Source organism: Labrus mixtus, chromosome 13 (assembly GCF_963584025.1).
Source record: "Labrus mixtus chromosome 13, fLabMix1.1, whole genome shotgun sequence".
NCBI lineage: Eukaryota > Metazoa > Chordata > Actinopteri > Labriformes > Labridae > Labrus > Labrus mixtus.
Window position 1 is genome coordinate 26,355,793 of NC_083624.1, and position 18,867 is coordinate 26,374,659.

Sequence of the window (18,867 nt, forward strand, 5' to 3'; positions counted from 1 at the left end):
TGGTTTTTGTCAAATGTTTTATTGAGTGTAGACATCTGGGCTACTGTAAAACATGCATTATCTGCTGAAGGGGGAGAGGAGCAGGTGGCATTGTCCCCGCTGTCAGCTGTGTCAGTGCTGGCACCCGTGATGGAGATTAATGAAGTATCTGGAGAGTAATATGCTCCTTCAAATGCTGCTACAATTTGGAGTGGGGGCCGATCCTGATCTTAAATAGCAAAGCTGTCAGAGTTTACTGAACCTGTGCTTTGGCACAGAGGGGAGGGGGGGGGGGGGGGGGTGATCCCAGAAAGTGAGAGTGTGGCAATGGGTATCTGGGCAAAGAATGAAAAAAAAAGATGGGTAACAAGCACAGTCAGTTATGTAAACAGTCAGACTGTTCTTGCATCACTTCTTCTTTGGTGCGTTCGGAGCATTAAATTTGAAAAAGATGATGTCCCCATCTTCAACAGTGTAGTTTCTTCCCTGCTGTCTGTATTTCCCTGCTGCCTGTGGAAAACAGAACAAATAAATATGACTTAAAAACTGCAACTGAAAGACATGTGATGTACAGGTTACATATAGGTTGACATAGTTTCATCCTTTTTAGAGTAATTGACACCAGAAAGCAAATAATAAATAAATAAATATAGAAAAAGATAGTTCTTAATTAGTTTCAGCTATAATCGTACAACTCCTATTAAAAATGTCATATTCTCTGCCTTTTATTTTTGTGTCTCTCCTTCCCTCACACACACACATTTACACGCACACTTGCATCAATGTTTTGTTCAAGGGGCGCCTGAATTCCCACTGAGTGAATAATCCTCTCTTGTGCCCATTTCAGTTTCATGTGCAGCAGCTTAAAATGTTAATAAGTCTTTGATTGTGGCGCTGTCAAACTTCTCAAGGAAACAAAATAAGTTCTAACATTTCTTTTGTGTACAGTAAGTGTTTGTTCTCCTTCCCGTGCAGCAAACTCAAAATAATTGACTTGAAGTGCTAATACGGACAGGTTTATGCATTCTGGTTCTGCACGGCGCACAATTAATTAGAAGAATCAATGTCCCTTTAAAGGCTCAGGAGACCATTTAATCCAAGCTCAATACCACCAGAAACACTGCATGGAGAGGGAGACAAGAAAAAAAATCAATGGCTATTTGTGATTCCTGAGTATGTATTAAACCAGACACGTCTAACTGGTTCATTTGCACTTGAAAGCAGCCATCTGGAGCAGCAAGCTTGGCTTAAGCAGATATGATTACTAATAATGTGATATCCCCGTACACTGGCCTTATTCAGACAGCCTATTCCCACAACTGGCATTAAATAGCATGGACCTTCATGCCACAGTCAGAGACGCTTCATGTTCTTATGAGGCCCCGAAAAGGGATTAGTAGGGGAGCGTGCAGTAAGGACCTGACACTCCGAGCTCAGCCCGGGACAACAATGGAGGAAGTCCCCAGAGACCCGTACATTTCACCCTCTGTTTGCAGCTTAAGGAGGGTGTGGACAATACACTGCGGCTGCATTAAATGCTAAATACTTATTTTAAAAAAAGGCCTGAATAGTAAAGAGATTTAAATGTTTTCATAGTGCTTCCTTTCCACATGGCGTGGCTCCATAATTACATTAGTAGAGTGTGTAAGTGGGCACATGGAGTCGATGGAGGCAAAGGATGGAGTGTGACAGCATGGCTTACAGCTGCGACTCACATATGTCACACATATATTTACCTTTTTTTATATATACAACCGAAAAATGGAAAAGAAGTCAGACTTTCTTTATAAAGCCATACTACTTAAACTACATACTTTTTAATGCTCTCCACTCATACTTCAAACTTTGCTCACCTAAACACATTATGTATGTCATTCCTCAGATCAGCCTTTGTAAAAGAACTACCTCATCTGCAGCCACCTTAAACTAGATTATTCAACAACCATGTAGGATCATAAAAACAGGATTATTTGCCAAAAAAACAAGTTTTCTTGCTAAATAATGTTAATTCTATTAGTTATAAAGTTTGTTTCATGGTTTGTTCTTTAATACGAACAGTTTTCCCTTAAAAAAGTGTAGGTCAGTGGAAATATTCCTAGTCAAGTAAAGGTAACACAATCGGGAGTAAAAGTTCAATATCAAAAGTATTACATAACCTAAGGAACATGTTTAGAAAAAAAAGTAAATTTTTGATATGAAAGACATCCTACAGCGTAAATACCTGATTATTAACTCTCTACCTTTGATTTCTAAATGACAGTTTGTTGATTTGAAAGTAAATTAATGATCAAAACCTAAAACAGCAATCGAAGTAAGAAACAAAGCATTGTGTAGCATTTTGAAGAAGTGGCCGCCCACTTATTGTCTACACAAATTCACCATGAAATCACTAATCACATGTGACATGAGTGTGAACATGGACCCCAGTTAAAAGGTCAACACAAACACATGGCCCCTGTGGAAATAAAGAACACGGGTCCCATTTCTTTTCTACCCACCCATGAATCAGTCCTTATTGGAGGAATTTCACACTTTATTTAACTTGTCGCTTTTTATCACTGTCACACGCCCACAGTGCAACAGAGAGCCCCCGAGCTAACAGCGCTCTCCATAGATCTGATAAACGCCTGGCGAGGTGAAGAAGTGCTGCCTCTGAGAGCCACCATCAGCCAGTTAAGACACATTGTGATAAAGATATGCACAGCTGGAGCAGACTGCCAGTGTTTAGAGCCAGAATCAGTCGCCTTGTCAGGAGTGCCGCTGGAGTGTGTGCAGTAATTTCTTCCCCTGAGTAAAGGTGAAGAGCAGTTTGTAGTGGGAGCTGCATGCCGACTGTCAGCTCCACTGATCACAGGAGACTTCCTCCTCATCCTCCGGCACCCTGACTGCTCACCTTGACAGCATTCTCGCTGCCTTCCTCTTTAAAATCCTGGAATTTCATTACTTCCGCCATAATGAAGCCCTTCTCAAAGTCGGTGTGGATCTTCCCCGCGGCCTGTGGAGCCTTAGTTCCTCTCTGTCATGAGGAAAAGGGAAACGAGGGGACAAATGAATTGTTTGGAGAAGATGGATTACAGCATGCGAGCAACATGGTGTTTGATGAGGGTGATAGTGTTGTGAGCATCACTCAGCGGGTGTTTGAGCTGTGCCCCTGCTACAGGGCAGTCTGGACAACGATAAGGAGCCAGCGCTGCTATCAATGCCTTCTGATTCCCATTCCCTGCTGCTATTGATTTCTGTCCAAGCAATCTCGCCTCATTGTGGGTCGCTGCTTTGCTCTCTGGTCATGACAGCAAGAAGACCCGGTGTTGCAGTGAGAGACCGGGGCAGTGTAGACTCCACACAGTTTGGTCATTCCTATTCAAAACATGAATTATATTTCACCGGTTAGAGCAGAGCTGCAGGATCCCTGGAGCTAATTCTGACTTATTTCACTTTAAGTTGTTTTCTAATAATAATAATTTTTAACGTGTTATTATTGTTTTAACAAATTTAAGTCTTGCAAAATTGTATTTATTTTTGTAAACATTTTCACTGCACATTTGTTTAAAAGGTGCTAAATATGTTGTAGGATAAATGTTGGGTCTCTTTAAATGATTTTACTAAGAGTAGCATCATGAGATAACTTATGTTGTGATTTTGCTGCATGTAAATAAACATGATTGATTTATTGATAAAAAATAAAATGAGTTGAGTTTAGTGTTTTTAAAGTCTTGACGATCATTTTAAAATGGACATATTTGAATTAACATGCATTACATTGTGCCTCTTACTTCAAACCAGTATAAAAATAAACATGGAATCACAATTTTTCACGCTTTGAATCCTCGTTAAATCGCCAACACACACCTTGTGACTGATAAAATGTGCAATTTATATGCGCTGAAATAATGCAGGGCGGAAATGACAAATGAGGGATGTAAGTGACGTGTCTGCTGTGCATCATCGTGACTCGTGCCTGTCGACCCGCTCGCTCTGCAGCTCCGTGCTCAGGAACTGTTGAGCACTTTTAATTATGTATATAATCAGGTTGGGGTCAACATATTTCATGCCAAAAGAATGATGCGTATTTAATGACTCTAATACATTACCATCTCTTTGCAATCTCATTGACGGAGTGCTTGTGAGTTTAACTACCATTAATCAGCATCAAGGTTTGTCTATCTGCAGAAAAATAGATTAAGGGAGGGATTTTTTTTCAGACAAGAGAGCCACATTGTCCTAGTTAAGAGCTATGCAGAACAGGCTGATAGATAATGGTCACCTCGAGGCTGCCTAATAAAGCATGTTAAAGGATTTAGGAACACGACATTACTGAGTGTAGTTTTTACAATGCAAGATGTATCGGCTTAATATAGTTACCCAGTGATGCTTACCTGACTAAATGCCCCTCACACACAATCAAGGCTGCCTGTAATCAGTTATGTCAGGGAGGACAGGTGTGTTTGTGAGGATGCCTTTGATGTGTTTCTGGACTTTTTTTGTAAATAGCCAGGACATCAGTCATGCTGAGACGGGTGATGTCATCCAACTAAAATGTAATGTGTCTTGTGTAAAAAAAAAAAGAAGAAAAGAAAGGAAGTGAGCTCACCTTCCCCTCAGGTCTGTACAAAGTCTAAAGAGCCATCGTGGAAATATTTACCTCAAGTTCCTGTTTACAAACTTGTGAGGGCTGGTTTTACCTCAAATGACACAATAATTGTAACATAAATATAAAATAATGTGGATGTGACTTAAGCAGAAAGCTAACATGTATGTGACAGTGGCTTATTAATCAAGGCATAAACACAATGTCTGCTCAACATGATAACATCTGTCTGCAGCATCAACATATAGTAAGCACAGTCAAACGTTTATTATATAATATTGTTGTCCTGTGTTTGTATCTGACCAGTGGGTTTGTTGCATGTTCTTCCCCCTCTCTAAAGAATGATTAACTTACAGTTTATCTTTTGATTGATAGGATTTTTTTTTAAAAGTACGAATACACAGGATCGGTTACTACAGTAATATATTTTCTTACATTTTAAAGCATAAAACTAAAATGTCAGAATCTGTGAAGAATTCTTTTATGAGTCAGTATAATGGCTGTAAACATTTAACAGTCTTATAAATAAATAATGACTTTCAAACACATCAACACTGTAAGATGAGCTCCAGTGAGGTAAGTGTCAAAGTCTTCAATGTAGTTTGCCACATGTCAATGGTAGTAAGATATTCCTCTGTTGTTGTTGTTGTTGTTGTTGTTGTTGTTGTTGTTGTTGTTGTTGTTGTTGTTGTGTTTTGTTAGTAAACATGTTTGTATAATTGGTTTTCAGACTAACTCATGTTCCTTTATACACAAATGTATTTAATTCTTTATGAAAATAAAAGATTTGTTGGAATGGAAAATGTCCAGCAGCTCATTAGATCAGTGCAGGACGCTCATTACCTTTTTCCTTTTTTTCTTTCAGTTAGTAATATATTAAACATGTAAACACTTGAATACTGATGTATGGAAAGATTTGCTTGGTGACACCATTTGATTCAACTGTGAAAAAGGAATTTTTTTAAGAGTCCTATATGAAATTAATAGTAATAAAAATATTGATTAAAATCTCAGATTCACAAATTTTAAGTAATCAAAAACTATCTCGTAAAAATTCCTGTTCTATATTTTTTAACCACCTATAAACATGTACAATATGGAACTCCTGACCAATCCCATATTTCATTATATCTGCATTCAATATTTCGGTTAGCTGTAGAGAAAAAAAAAGCATTTGTCCACAAAAGCACCATGCAAAACCAACATCTGTATCGATGCAAATCCTGCGATCTTGTTGCACAAAGCTCATGGCGGCCTGCGCTCAGTAAACTGAGACACACAGGAGGGAGGAGCCCCCGGTGAGGCCCACAAACAGCCGAATGAAAAGCAACATCAATTTTGGCACAGACACCCTCCGTCACACAGATTAGGCAGGCACAATGCAGTGGCTCCTTATCTCCAGCGGCAGGAGGAGGGCAGGCAGATCTGCACAGGATGGAAACATTCTCATGGACGTAATGGGCAAAATCAATTGTTGCCCTCCTCAATCAATGTAGCCCCCACTTTCACTGTTCAGCAGCTCACATGTAATTGAAGTTATCCTTGGCCTGTAATGACTGGCTAAAGCACGACCATGACAAAGTTTAAAGTGTGTGATATCAGTGAGGGTGCCAGCAGGGTGGAACGTTTATGTGTGTGTGTGTGTGTGTCTGGCACACACTCAAATGGACGTGCACAGCAAGCGGAGGACTCTTTACCCGCATGGTCCACGCACGGACCTCATCCGGTCCAGCAGTGAAGAAATACTCCAGCTGCAGGGCGGCGTATCCAGCCTTGATGATCTTGCTCAGGGCACTGGTGGAGACAAATCCCAGTCTGAATGTGTGGGATTCGAACTGGTGAAGTGTTATTTATTGCCACTGATGCCAAGACAGAGTTCACTCCAGTGGCAAAGGCCCCATTCATCCCAATATGAACTCATTTAGTGAATAAGATGGGTCACTTGGTTTCACACAAGACATTCAACTCTCCAATGGTTTCTTTGATTAATTACAAAGCGTGCAGACTCATTTAGCATTTATAAGAATTCAATCCTCGTTCTGCACCAAGAGGAGGAAAAAAAATAATCTGCTGTCACAATTTTCCCTGCATAGAGGTTTTCACACGAGAACAAAACCCCCAAAATGCCCAAGTTATAATTATACCTAGAGATGACAGATGACAGTTAAAAACTTAATTTAGAGGAAAACCCTTTGACTGAGTTGTTCGGTAAGAAGAGGGATCCTTTGCTTTATAATGGTAATTACTCTGCCATTTATTATTCTATCAGCACATGCAATTAAAGGAGTGCATGGAGGACACAGCTGATAATAAAGTGTGGGGAGACTGAATTCTAATTAACCTCTGCGTCTTGTGCTCCGTGCAGTACTGCTGCTGCTCCTCGTCGCTCTTGTCCTGGAGCAGGCTCTCCAGACCGCCGCTAAAGGGGATGACCAAGGCGCCCGGGTCGTGACTATCCACCCACTCCTTGATTTTCACCAGCCTGAACAAACCAGCCGACAGACACAAAAAAAGATAAGCATGAAGAGTTGATCAACATGAAAGTCATTGTCTTCTGGTGGCACATGCATGTTCCTGAGAGCAGCTGAACATGTGAGTGTCTGCAGGACAATACACCTCTGACACAGAGTTTGACTTTGTTTCCGTAGAAGTTTTCCTCTAAAAATCAGACTTGACATGTGCTCACATTAAAGAGCACAAATACTCAAATATTTTTAAGAAAAGTAACAGTAGCAGCGCTTTGACAAGAATAAAGATCCTGCACTCAAAATCCTGCTTAAGTACAAAAATGGTATGACATAAATCAATTAAAAAAACAAGTCAAAGTATTCTTAATCCAGAATGGATCATTTTGATATCACCTATTTTTGTGTTCAAAGTTCATCTTTTTTGGGGTACTAATAAAGGTGCATTTATATATATATATATCTTAAGTAATGTTTAACCTTTGGAGAACAAGGATCAGGGGATTTGAAAACACTTTGTACTGTTTTGCAGATAGATGTGCAAAATCCCTTTGAAACTTTAAACAGCATTTCTGTCCATCATCCAAATCTTATTTGGAAAACTTATATTCTTACAAAGTAAAAAAAATGTCAGCCTGTTTTTAAATTTGAATAAAGTTATGGAGAACAAATTTAAGTCAAAGTTGTTTTATATTGCTAAGAGGCAAAGGGAAGTATACTCAAATAGAAATATATTGAAGGAGACAATCACATTAAAAAAATATCAGAATATAAGTGCTGCTCTGGTGTACAATAAGTATGGTTTGTATTGTGTGTTTGAGCAATATGATTAGAAGTTAATCATCAATTTTACACGTGCTGGAGGTAAAAGGACAAGATTCTCCGCTTAAATGCGACTACAATGGAAATACTTAAATAAAGTACCTATTGTTGTTAGGTACTGTTCAGTTAATTTACTTGTGAGTTAGCTTACATCTTACACACAAATAATTGTTGTCTAATGCCGTTATAAACATTGTATTCTGAAATACAAATAGAGCTCCACTATCTCAGTTTATCACCTCAGCACATTCTGACTCAACGTCTTTCTGAGTTTCTCTCTCCTTTTGTCTTCCAGTGCAGCAGGACACCTGACATTGCAGGGCAAAGATATCCTTACACCTAATGGTAACTCTCAGTCAGAACAATATGAGGGGGTTAGAGGCAATTATGAGATTAGCCCCACATGCTCTCAGGCTGGGATTGGACGGGTCTTAAAGAACAGCATCACACAAATCCATTTTCACACGCCGGCCCTGACACAGATCCTAGGCTGGATTGATTCTAAGGGGTCCCTGTCATTATCTGTAATCCTAGTTTCCTGTTTAAAGCCCAGAAGAATCAAAGACTGGGAGGGATACGACCACCTCAATACCACATCTATTCCAATAACAATGTCATCGCTTTATCACCTACAGCAGCATATCACTGCTCCTACCTCATAATTATCAATATACAATATATGACAAGGGAACAGGTGTGGGAAGAGCACTGCTTTTTGTTTGATGCGATGTTTTTCCCCAACAAGCTGGAATAACAATAAAGGACAAATTTGAAATGACTCATGTGCCAGTTTGTCCATCTGCTCGTAACCCAATATTTTCCTTTCTGTTCGTATTTGGTTTCGAGGCTGATGTTTGACTGCCACCTCAATAAGATAGTCGTAAAATGTCTCACCAATAAAAAAAACCAGAAAAATAAAAACATATTTAGTCAAAGCCTGAAACGTGAAAACACAGGATATGTCGGGCGCTCCAAGAGGGGAAAAAAATCCAATCTGAGATAATAACAGATGTAGTTTGTCACTTCTCCCAGCACAGCTGTCTATTTGGTGGCACGTTATTTGCATTCCTCAGGTATTGTGTACTCTACAGGCGGCGGAATAATGATTCACAAATCACTCTCTCCACACCAGTCAAGGGCTGTGATCCTTTGAATAGACCATTGTACCTGAGACTGTAATTGGTGAAGACTTGACAGAGCCGAGCCGAGCCGGCCCAGTAACAAAGAGACCCTCGCTAGAAAGGCTGAGGGATGATTTTAATAATGTGAAGCCGAGACGGGGAACGTGAGGCGCAAATGAGCACGGGGATCTCCGGGTCCTCGCACTGAGTGACACGGGACCAGACAAACACCTTGCCACAGGAACATGAAAACTCCCCCTTCCCTCAACTCCCGAAACAAAGCACTGTCAATTAAGAGCTTTGATGCTCTGTCAACATGGCTCCAAAAAACCAATTCTGTCAACTTCAGCGCCGTCTACCCACGCCACTTTGCATTCCCTATTTATGTCCTTTCCAATTATTTGTGGGAACATTTGAAGGGAAGTGTAAATTGGGGGAAAACATGTATGTAATACATTTTTCTTATGGTCAGTCATTCTTGAAAGTCTAATGAAAGTTAGTAAGTAAACATTGCCGAGAATTTCATTTTCTTTACATGGAAAACTTGTTGTGTCTGCTCAGTAACGGCCTCTCTATGACACAAGAAAAGAGAATGTAGAAAACCACATACAGACTCACACACAGACACACACAAAAAGTGAGAAAGATGTTGTGTGTATAAGATTGTGTGTGTGTGTGTGTGTGTGTGTGTGTGTGTGTGTGTGTGTGTGTCTTGTCACTCTGCCATTATATTCCAGCACTGAGTGCCATCTCTCACTGCTCCCTTAATAGATAGATTCAGCACTTTCTGCTCTTGATATCCCTCTCTGAACAAATGATGCCTGAAATTTTTATTCTTTTTATAATGGAATTCCAATGGCCTCTGCTGCAAATCAAGTGGAAATTTTTGCATATCAAGTGGGAAAAATTAAATGTTAACCACGTTTTAATGTGATTAAGGGTGACAGGGACATTATTTCTGCTAATCATTCACTAGCTTGAAGGCTCAAACAAAGCTAAGGAACAAGCCATGTTTTTTTTTGCTTTTTCCTGCTGCTTTCAAATCGAAGAGGAAAACAGAACTCTAAAATCTCACAAAAAGTTCCCAAATCTAAAACGTATGTTTTTTTGTTATGTTTTATTTTTGTTAACTTGATGAAAACAGCCCAATATCTGTTTTGAGAAAATAACAAGTCCTGTAATTTGTTATAAGCCTTAAATTTGAAGCATGTTGTATTAACAATACATCTAATTTAAGGCACAACATATTGTGAAATGACAATCAGGAAAAAAAATTGGAGCTTCCACAGCAGAATGGCACTGAATGGAGATGTCCCACAGGGGGCCACCCTCTGGGGCTAGTCTATTTGTCTTTTTGTGTGGGAATCCTAAGGGGGGGATAATTCCTATGTTTCTGCACGCCTCAGGCTTCCCTGGGCTTTGTCAGGGTTTTGATCTGCTTAAATGGCTCAGGAGGGGAAAACAATGGGATTTAGGAAAGTACAGGGGCAGCTACCTGAGACAATGACCTGAGCCTTGTGTCTGACATACATTCATACAGGTTGGCTTTATTAGGAGTGCTTAGCTTGTTAAGCCGGTAAAAGGTGCGCCAACACCTCCAGACTGAGAGCTCCTTTCAGATGCAAGGGAACTCCGACAGACCTGAGAGGTAATCGACTTTCTGCATCCATCTCAGCTTCATCACTGACACACCCACAGGTGGAGGACACACATCCACCTGGGGATACTAGCTGTGTTGTTGTCCTGCTTTGTGTCACTGAGTTATTTATAGAACAGTTTAAACTATTGGTGGGCCATAAAAGTTTGTTTCCAATAAATAAATAAATCTGAAAAAAAAAAAAATCTGAAAAATATTTCACATGTTGCACTTTTTTCTGGTTGTTTCTCACTTGCACAATGCATTTCCATAGGCCAACTTTTACAATTTAAAAAACGATGTTCATGAACAAAAGTCTCCTAGAAAATATTTTATTTTTATATTGTTTCATTCTGGGATTTCAACTTTTTGTGGGCCCAGGTTTCAAATTGGGCCACAGAATTCTCAAGTTTGGGAACATCTGGCTTAAACTAACGTCTACTAGATTAGCTGCAGGGGGGGGGGGGGGGGGGGGGTTGGTCTGGTTTGCTAGTCTGAGGTTGACAAGCATCCTAAAGAGAGTTAGGATGCTGCAGATCACAACATACACCCTACTCCTCTGTCCTTCCTCTGTGAAGGGAGCCAGAAATGAGAGGTATGAGCTCATGGTGGCTTTGGAGGCTGAGAAGTCGGGGTCACTGTGGGAAGCTTTTCATCCTCTCAGTGGTGAGCTCCTGAGCGACAAGAGTGCAGACGCTCTCTGCTCCCTGTGGCCACGGCCGGATGGAAAGGCATTACACATCAGCCTCAGAGAAGGAAGGAGATCTGACAGATACACACACACACACACACACACACACACACACACACACACACACTATCTCCAATATTGTCAACTTTCTTTCAGCCTTCAAAGCAATCAGGAGCTGGTGGAAACAGCCCAGTGCAGGCACAATGGGAGCAGCTTTAATTAAGAGCAACATCTCACATCATATACCTCAAACAAACCTCAAGGGTGTTCTGGTAACAAGCTTTTTTTTTCTTTTTCTTTTTAAAGAAACTTTCTTTTCTTTGATAACAACCGCCATTAAAATGTTAAAGACAAATCTTTTGACTGCTAATGTTTGCACCTGATATATAAAACCCAACAAACTATCATCTGTGGCTTCCTCCCAGTGATTGTAGAGGGCGTGTTGTCATAGCGATGGGCTTGTTTCAGGGTGTTTTTTGGGAGGAAGAGGGTGATAAAAGGCAAGACAAGGAAATTCAAGTAACCTATGAGTACATTGTACATCATTCAAATAATTCTCTATATGGGGTATCCATGCTGTCATTCATGGAGGTTGACTGGGCGAGAGAAAATAAGGGGGGTTGTGGCAGAGTGGGGGGAGTCATCAAGATGTGACAATTGTGACAAGAGCAGGCAAAGTGTAGCGCCGAAGAACACCACACGGATTTCTCCATCTCTCCTTTTTTTTTTCCCCCTCCGAGGATGACAGCTTAATGTCTACCACATGCAATATTTATTCTCATCGTGTGTCAGACTGTCTAGCTGTCCCAGGGAGTACAAAGAATGCCACTTATTAGAATAAAAGCAGAGAAAGGTAATCAAGGACATATGTAACATCAGCCAATCATGCCCCCTTCCCCATCCAGCATCTTTATTTTTCTCTCCCTTGTTCCAAAGAGTTCAACAATAATCCTGATAATAAGCATTCAGGAGCTGTATGTGGCAACGCTAAATTCATTTATTTGTCTCATTAGAGCCGCCGAGGCTGCAGGCTGCTCACTGCGGCACGTGTGTTTGGTCTTAACCTTATCACAAAGATAATAAAAAGCGCCCGCTCAACAAAGCAAAAGCTTTCAAAATGTATCATTAGACAGACCTGCAACCTGCAGACATTTCTTTTTTTTATGTCTACTATAGGCAACAGGCTTCACAAGGAACAATCCCCAGTATGCACGTCGTTCAGTTGGAGATGTCTACATGTGTTTTGAACTGCAGGAGGATTGACGAGGAATTAGCATCTTTGAGTTTAAGAAACCTAAATGTAGTAGAAAAGTGACAATCTGTACTGGATTTGGAGAGCAAACTGGTTTCTTGCAGGATCATTAAAGAACACACAAGAGCAGGAAAAGTCTGAAGTTCAGGGTCTGTCTCATTAGTTCAACAACAGCGCAGTGTCTTCACCACCAGGACACAACAAAGACAACGGGGTGACATGTCAACAGGGTCCTTTCATTACCTGGACTGGGGACAGTCAATAACTTTGCTAACTGTAATGACAGGACTTTATTAGCACCATCTGTTTCAGCTTTACTATACAGCCTCTCCTGTTGTTTTCTCTCATTGAAAGTTGGCTGAAGGCATCCATTAGGACAGGCTGTGGGCAGAAGGGTACACATCTTACCATGGGAAAAGTGTTTTTCAGGATCCCACACGATACAAGGGGAGAGTGGACGTTTGTGCACAAAGTAAAAAAAAGGAGCAAGCGATCGTATATATCTCCCACACAGCTTTGAAAAGTGAACTCTTACTCCCTAGATAGTAGTTCCTTAAAAAAATTGGATGGAGCCGGTGGTTTTGCACTCAATAAAGTTTCAGTTGTGTTTATGGGAATTATGGTCTGGAGTATAGCTGAAGTGGGCCGCAGTGACTTTCATGGAGTAGCTTTCAGTGAGTCATAAAAGTCTCCCCCTCAGACCCCATCTGAGTGTCTCTTCTGTCTGTAAATCATGATTGATGCTCAGAGATGTCTGGCTGATTGTCAAATCTACCCATGTAAAAGAAAACGCATGTTTTTCAATACCAATAAAACAAAGATGCACATCACAAATAACAAGTCAACATTAATGAAGAAGGATCTATTTTTAAATGTTTGGGGAAATAGGTACAAAATCTCATGTTGGAAATGCTATTAGTGCTCCCTTTACCTTAGATGTCAAAGCTCCTCCTACAGGCCAACTAGAGAGAATCAGAGAATCAGGAATGGTAGAAAAAAGTGTAATTGGATTTCCTTTATTTAACACCAAAAATGTCACAGAGTTAGACACCATCGAATATTTAAGATTAGACTGATGGGAATGTATTTTTTGGTCAAACAATGTAATAAAACCTTTTTTTGTTGTCCCTCAATACCAAATGGGCACTTTGGTTTTTTAGCTCAAAATGTATTAAAAGCGTATTTTGGGATTGTTTTCAGCTCTGGATAGATTCACATTTTATTTGTTTTTATGGTAGGATGGATTAATCACAGTTTCCAAGTTTGTCAGGAAATAATGAATGTTACTCAGTCCAAAGATATGGCTCACTTACTTGTTCTAAAGGGAGCTCCCACACACAGGAGTCAAATCATCTATACAGACAAGACTTTACAGTGGGATCAATTCAGCCCTGTTTTTTAAAAAGATTTGTGGACAATAAGAAAAAAATATCAAACATCTGCAACCTTACCCTTTAACTAATTATGATGTGAACTGATCAGGGTTGATTCAGTATTGTTAAAAAACTGTGAGGAGTTTTCTGATTATGAAAGTATCAGAAGAAGGGTCTAACTGGCTCCAGGACTCCATTTGCAGGACAAAGGCCACCACGGGTCCCACAAACTGACACAGACCAAAAGTTCCTCACATGGAGCGTTAAGCTGAAACAGGGCCAAACTCTAAAGTGCTGAGACACACCGATTGTCATCCAGATACAAGCTGTCTTTTTCAACATCATGCAGGATGAGAGCCCAAGCATGGCACATCATGTTCTCAATTACACCATGCCAGACAAATAAAGGGGGGAGATATTTATGAAAGATCAATTTATGGCTTTGTGGCAGGAGAAAAAAAAAAGATGATTAAAAAGGTTGACTGGAAGAGCAGCTGTGGTATGTGACTTTTCAGTTGTGGTTTTTTGAAGCATAAAGAAAAAACAGAGACACCTAATGTAACACACATTTAGAAATAAACAGTAAGATGGAGTATTAAAAAAGTGGAATAATAAGACGCAAGGAATATCAAAGAGAGAAGCATCCATGCCTGTACTTTTGCACACACACACACACACACACTCACACACACACACTTGCATAGAAGCAGACACACACACACACACACACACACACACACACACACACACACACACACACACACACACACACACACACACACACACACACACACACACACACACACACACACACACACACACACACACACACACACACACACACAGTTAATAAAAGCTCTATGCCATGGTACCCTGCAGTTCTTACACTCACCAGGAAAACCCACACTGCAGAGGCACTCACAGACAGGTCACGCTTGCTGGTTTCCTTAAAGGTCACCATATCTACTTAAGAGGCACCAATTTACTTTAATGCACATTGTCCAAAAGCAGAAAAAAAAAGCAGGCAGAAGAAATGACGAGAAAGAAAAACATCACAGTACATCTGGACTATTCTGAAGTCTATCCTTTTCCCATCCGCCAAATGTGACTTTTCTTGGTATTCTGAGCAGGATGGAATTAATGTGTGCTGTATTAAAATTAGGTGAGATAGACAAAGATGGTGAGGGTGAGCTTGTAAAATAAACAATGACTTTAACTGACAAGTGAAAACACACTAACAGTGGGCAGGCTGCAGCCACCACATCATCACCAGTGCTCTAATGACCCTCTCTAAACATACAAACTACAGTATGTGGCGCAGAGGATCAGTTGTCCAGGCGGCTCGCTGACGCCGGGGGGAAAGAGGAGAAAGCCTCTTGATGGACTCTTGTAGATGCCATTCCCTATCACGCAATGCCTCTCAGTCATAAACACATGACAAATGCGGCCTTAATCATTTTTTACGAGCGGGGATGTGCAGGGGGCAGTGCATGGTTAGAGGGGCGAGGGGAGCGGTGAGCAGCAGGCGGCCCCCCCTCTGCACAGAGGAGAGGGCTGTGTGGTAAAGTCTCCTCTGGAACATCACTCGGCCGACGAGCCTTTGATCTCTACACCGCAATTACGCCAGCATCCAAATGAGCGTGGAGTCGCCTCTGAAACAGACTTCAAACATGTGCACATGGACGCATTCTCATACACATACACTGTATATAGGATTGGAGCCATGTGCTCCTCTCTCAACAGTAAATGATGTACTGTCTCCAGCAGAGAACCTGGGGGATGAAAGGAGGCCTTGCTCCTCGTCTGATCCTCGCATTAATGATGGCTCGCTGAAGCTAATGCTGTGTATTCTTGTCTAAACAAGGAGCAGCTTGGTGTGTGATTCCCATACTCCAAAACAGGATGAGATCAGTTAACAACGAACTGTTTTTGGAGGCTCTAAATGTCCAACACTAGCTATTTAAGAGGGAACAATCGGCAGCATTATTCAACCCTCTTCTGGTGTCTGAATCAATCAGCTGACATACAATTTAAACTTATGTAATATGTTTGCTGAGGCATGCTTGGAAAAAAAAAAGATTTGCATAAAGTTCGAGTGGTAGCATTAGCGGAACAAAAGCACTGAAAATATATTTTTTTTAAAGCAGGGATCCGAAGCTGTGAAATGGCCTGAATGGGTGTCCAGAGAGACACAGATAAGATTGGCTTATTTGCCTCATTCTGGGATTCGCCGTCTTTTTTCCCCTCCTCACATTAGAGCTGAGATTGCAATTTGTCTAGCTGTTTGCTTTGAATAGTCCTTAACCGTATCATCATCTCAACTGTGCTGGTGGAAAAACACGGGGGCATGGCGACAGCCAAATGGCAGTCTGGCGTCTCCACTGCAGACTAGCTGCCATTAGGGCTGAGAGCAGCGTTTATTGTACAATTAGGGGCAGCTAGATCTACCTGTAATCATCTCCATACAGGTGTGAGCTCCTCTCTGGACAACGGGAAGTGACTCATCACTTGTCAAACATCAACACTTTGATGTCGGCATTGTTCACCACCGAGCCCTCGGGACACCTGAGCACTACTGTTTAAAAACGCTCTGAGATTTATTGCATTTCACACAGTTAAAAAAAAGAAAAAAAACCCCACTCACACACACGCAACATGAAAAAAAAGAACCCCTCTCTACCTACTGATGACGGACGTTCCACATGCCATGAATCATTTGATTTACGAGCTTCTCTTCCCCTCCCTCCTCCGTCTCTGACAATCATAGTTTCATGTCAGGAACATTTTCAACAAACGCTTGTAGGTAAACAACTTCCCGTGTGATACAATGCTTGCCAAGTAAAGCACACAAACAAATTTTTGTAAGGAGCGACAACCACAAGCCTAGAGGGCAATTGGAAAAGTGTAGTAACAATCCACAAGTTGGTGTTATTGACAAAACGGCTGTTAGTGTGGAAAAGTATCCCTTTCAGATATAATGGATGTCTAACAGCAGCTTTGGAGATGTGCTCTCACTGTGGCCACAATACAACATTACTATAAAAAGTATCTCTGGCAGAACAGAGGATTGTAGAGCTAGAAGAAGAAGTTTATTCAGTAGATTAAAAGGTCATGCTTTAGTAGGCTTACACTCTAAAAAGTATTGCTCCTGCGAAGGTAAAAAAAAAAAGTGTGGTGGAATTGAAAAGCAAAACAAATGTGCAAATGCCATTTTCTCTCTCAGCCAACTGTATATCAAGAAAGCCTCGACTGTCATTATGATCTGTGGGAATCTCATGACTGTATGAGGACGCTTGTAAAAAGCTACTTGAGCAATAACATGTGAAGACAAAACCAAATATTTGGAACAAAGCACTTTCAGACATGAGTGTGATGTTATGATTTATAGCCCCCCCTCAAGATCAAATTAATTACATGTTTTTATTTGTATGTACATGTTTGTTTATTTGTCATATAAAAGCCTTCATTTTCTTTGATATTAAGGTAATGACACATTTTGATGGAAAAATTGGGACCATGTGTTAGTATGTGCTGAATGAAGTGCAGAATGTGGGGGCTGCTTGTTTAGTTGTTTTTATTTGCAGAGCTGGATGTTGTGTTAGAGCTGAGTTAGTGCCACCTCCAGGCAGATTCTCTCACAAAGATATGATGGTGTTTGTCAGCAGGAGACCACAGTGAGCTAACACACACACATTGTCTTAGATCCAAAGCCCATGCATACACAGACGCATGCAAAGACTTTTAAAGAAGAAATTAGTAATTAAAAGGGAATAAGACAGCGCTCGCCTTTCCTCAAAGCACTCACCATTTGTTCTTTCTCCTGATGTAGTCTTTTTCTGAGAGGTTAACGAGGTATATCATCGGTTTGGACGTCAAAAACAAGTATTTGTTCAATACTTCAATCTGCGGCAAAAGGCAGAGAAAAGCAAGTTCTGAGAACACAAACTTTTCAAAAGCAGCCTTTGAGGACGGCACAGGCAGACATAAGTGAAGCCAAATCAAATTAGGGCCTGGTGTATAGGCACTGTGGGTTGTCACTATAAAGCCTCGAAATCAAGATCAGCGCGGCCAGATGTCATTAGCTTGTACAAAAGTAATGTCAAAATACAACCAACAAAAGACTGTGCATAATATTAACTAGTGATTTGCACAAAAGACGTGTTGCTCGAGAGAGAGAAAAAAAATGAGGGGAAGAAACAGCAGTTGTACTTTCAGGTCAGATGAAAAGATTAGCAAGATAAATGACATTAATAAATGTGACTGTAACATCAAAGCTTACCTCCTTGTCGCTCCAATCGCGATAGTAACGGACGTGTTTCTTTTCATCCAGGACCCAGCTCTTGATTTTGCACATAACGTCCTGTTTGGGGTTAAAAGAGAATGAACAAGAAGCCATTAAAGGAGATGAAAAAGAATATAAACCCAGCAGGGTATGGGGTAATTATTTCCTAAATGCATGGCATCCTGATGCCAAAATGAACAATGGCTGTGCTCGCATTTAAGCAGGAGAGGCCTGGCTCTGACAGAGATGGCACGCACAAGACCCCCTTTTCCCCTCCTTTAAATCATGACAAAAATGCCTTCTGGGAGGGTGTCTCCCTCAGAGTTTTAACATCAATATTCCATCAGAGCTCTTTAATGGAAAGGATAGAGAGAGGGGAGATAAGATTGCAAAGAGCGGGGAACTAATTGGAAGTTTAGGTGTAAATTATTGGTCCTTCCTAAGGCTCTTGGCAGAATGTAGTCAGACTGAATATGTACCAGTGAGGTACAGAACTAATTATTTGCCGCTTCTTCTGGAGAAAATATTGAGCACTTGCAGCCCCCTCTACGCCACATTCATCACTGAGGTACTTGTGGGTTGAGACCACAGGCACGACTGGGTCTTGACAGGATCTGGAAGCGGAAAAGGGTGGGAAAATGGGAGGGAGGTAGTTATA

At 40.9% G+C, this 18,867-nt stretch overlaps 1 protein-coding gene across 1 annotated transcript in view; it reads right to left on the bottom strand.

The window, feature by feature from the left end:
- Window positions 1-18,867, bottom strand: part of LOC132987422 (obg-like ATPase 1) — a 40,916-nt gene continuing 22,049 nt past the window's right edge. Inside the window, exons 6-11 of the mRNA XM_061054480.1 lie at window positions 18,207-18,287; window positions 17,733-17,830; window positions 6,909-7,049; window positions 6,265-6,361; window positions 2,873-2,995; window positions 1-489 (exon numbers count right to left, since the gene is read on the bottom strand). Coding sequence (XP_060910463.1) covers window positions 388-489; window positions 2,873-2,995; window positions 6,265-6,361; window positions 6,909-7,049; window positions 17,733-17,830; window positions 18,207-18,287 — 642 coding nt within the window. The 3' untranslated portion in view covers window positions 1-387. The remainder of the gene's footprint in view (window positions 490-2,872; window positions 2,996-6,264; window positions 6,362-6,908; window positions 7,050-17,732; window positions 17,831-18,206; window positions 18,288-18,867) is intronic.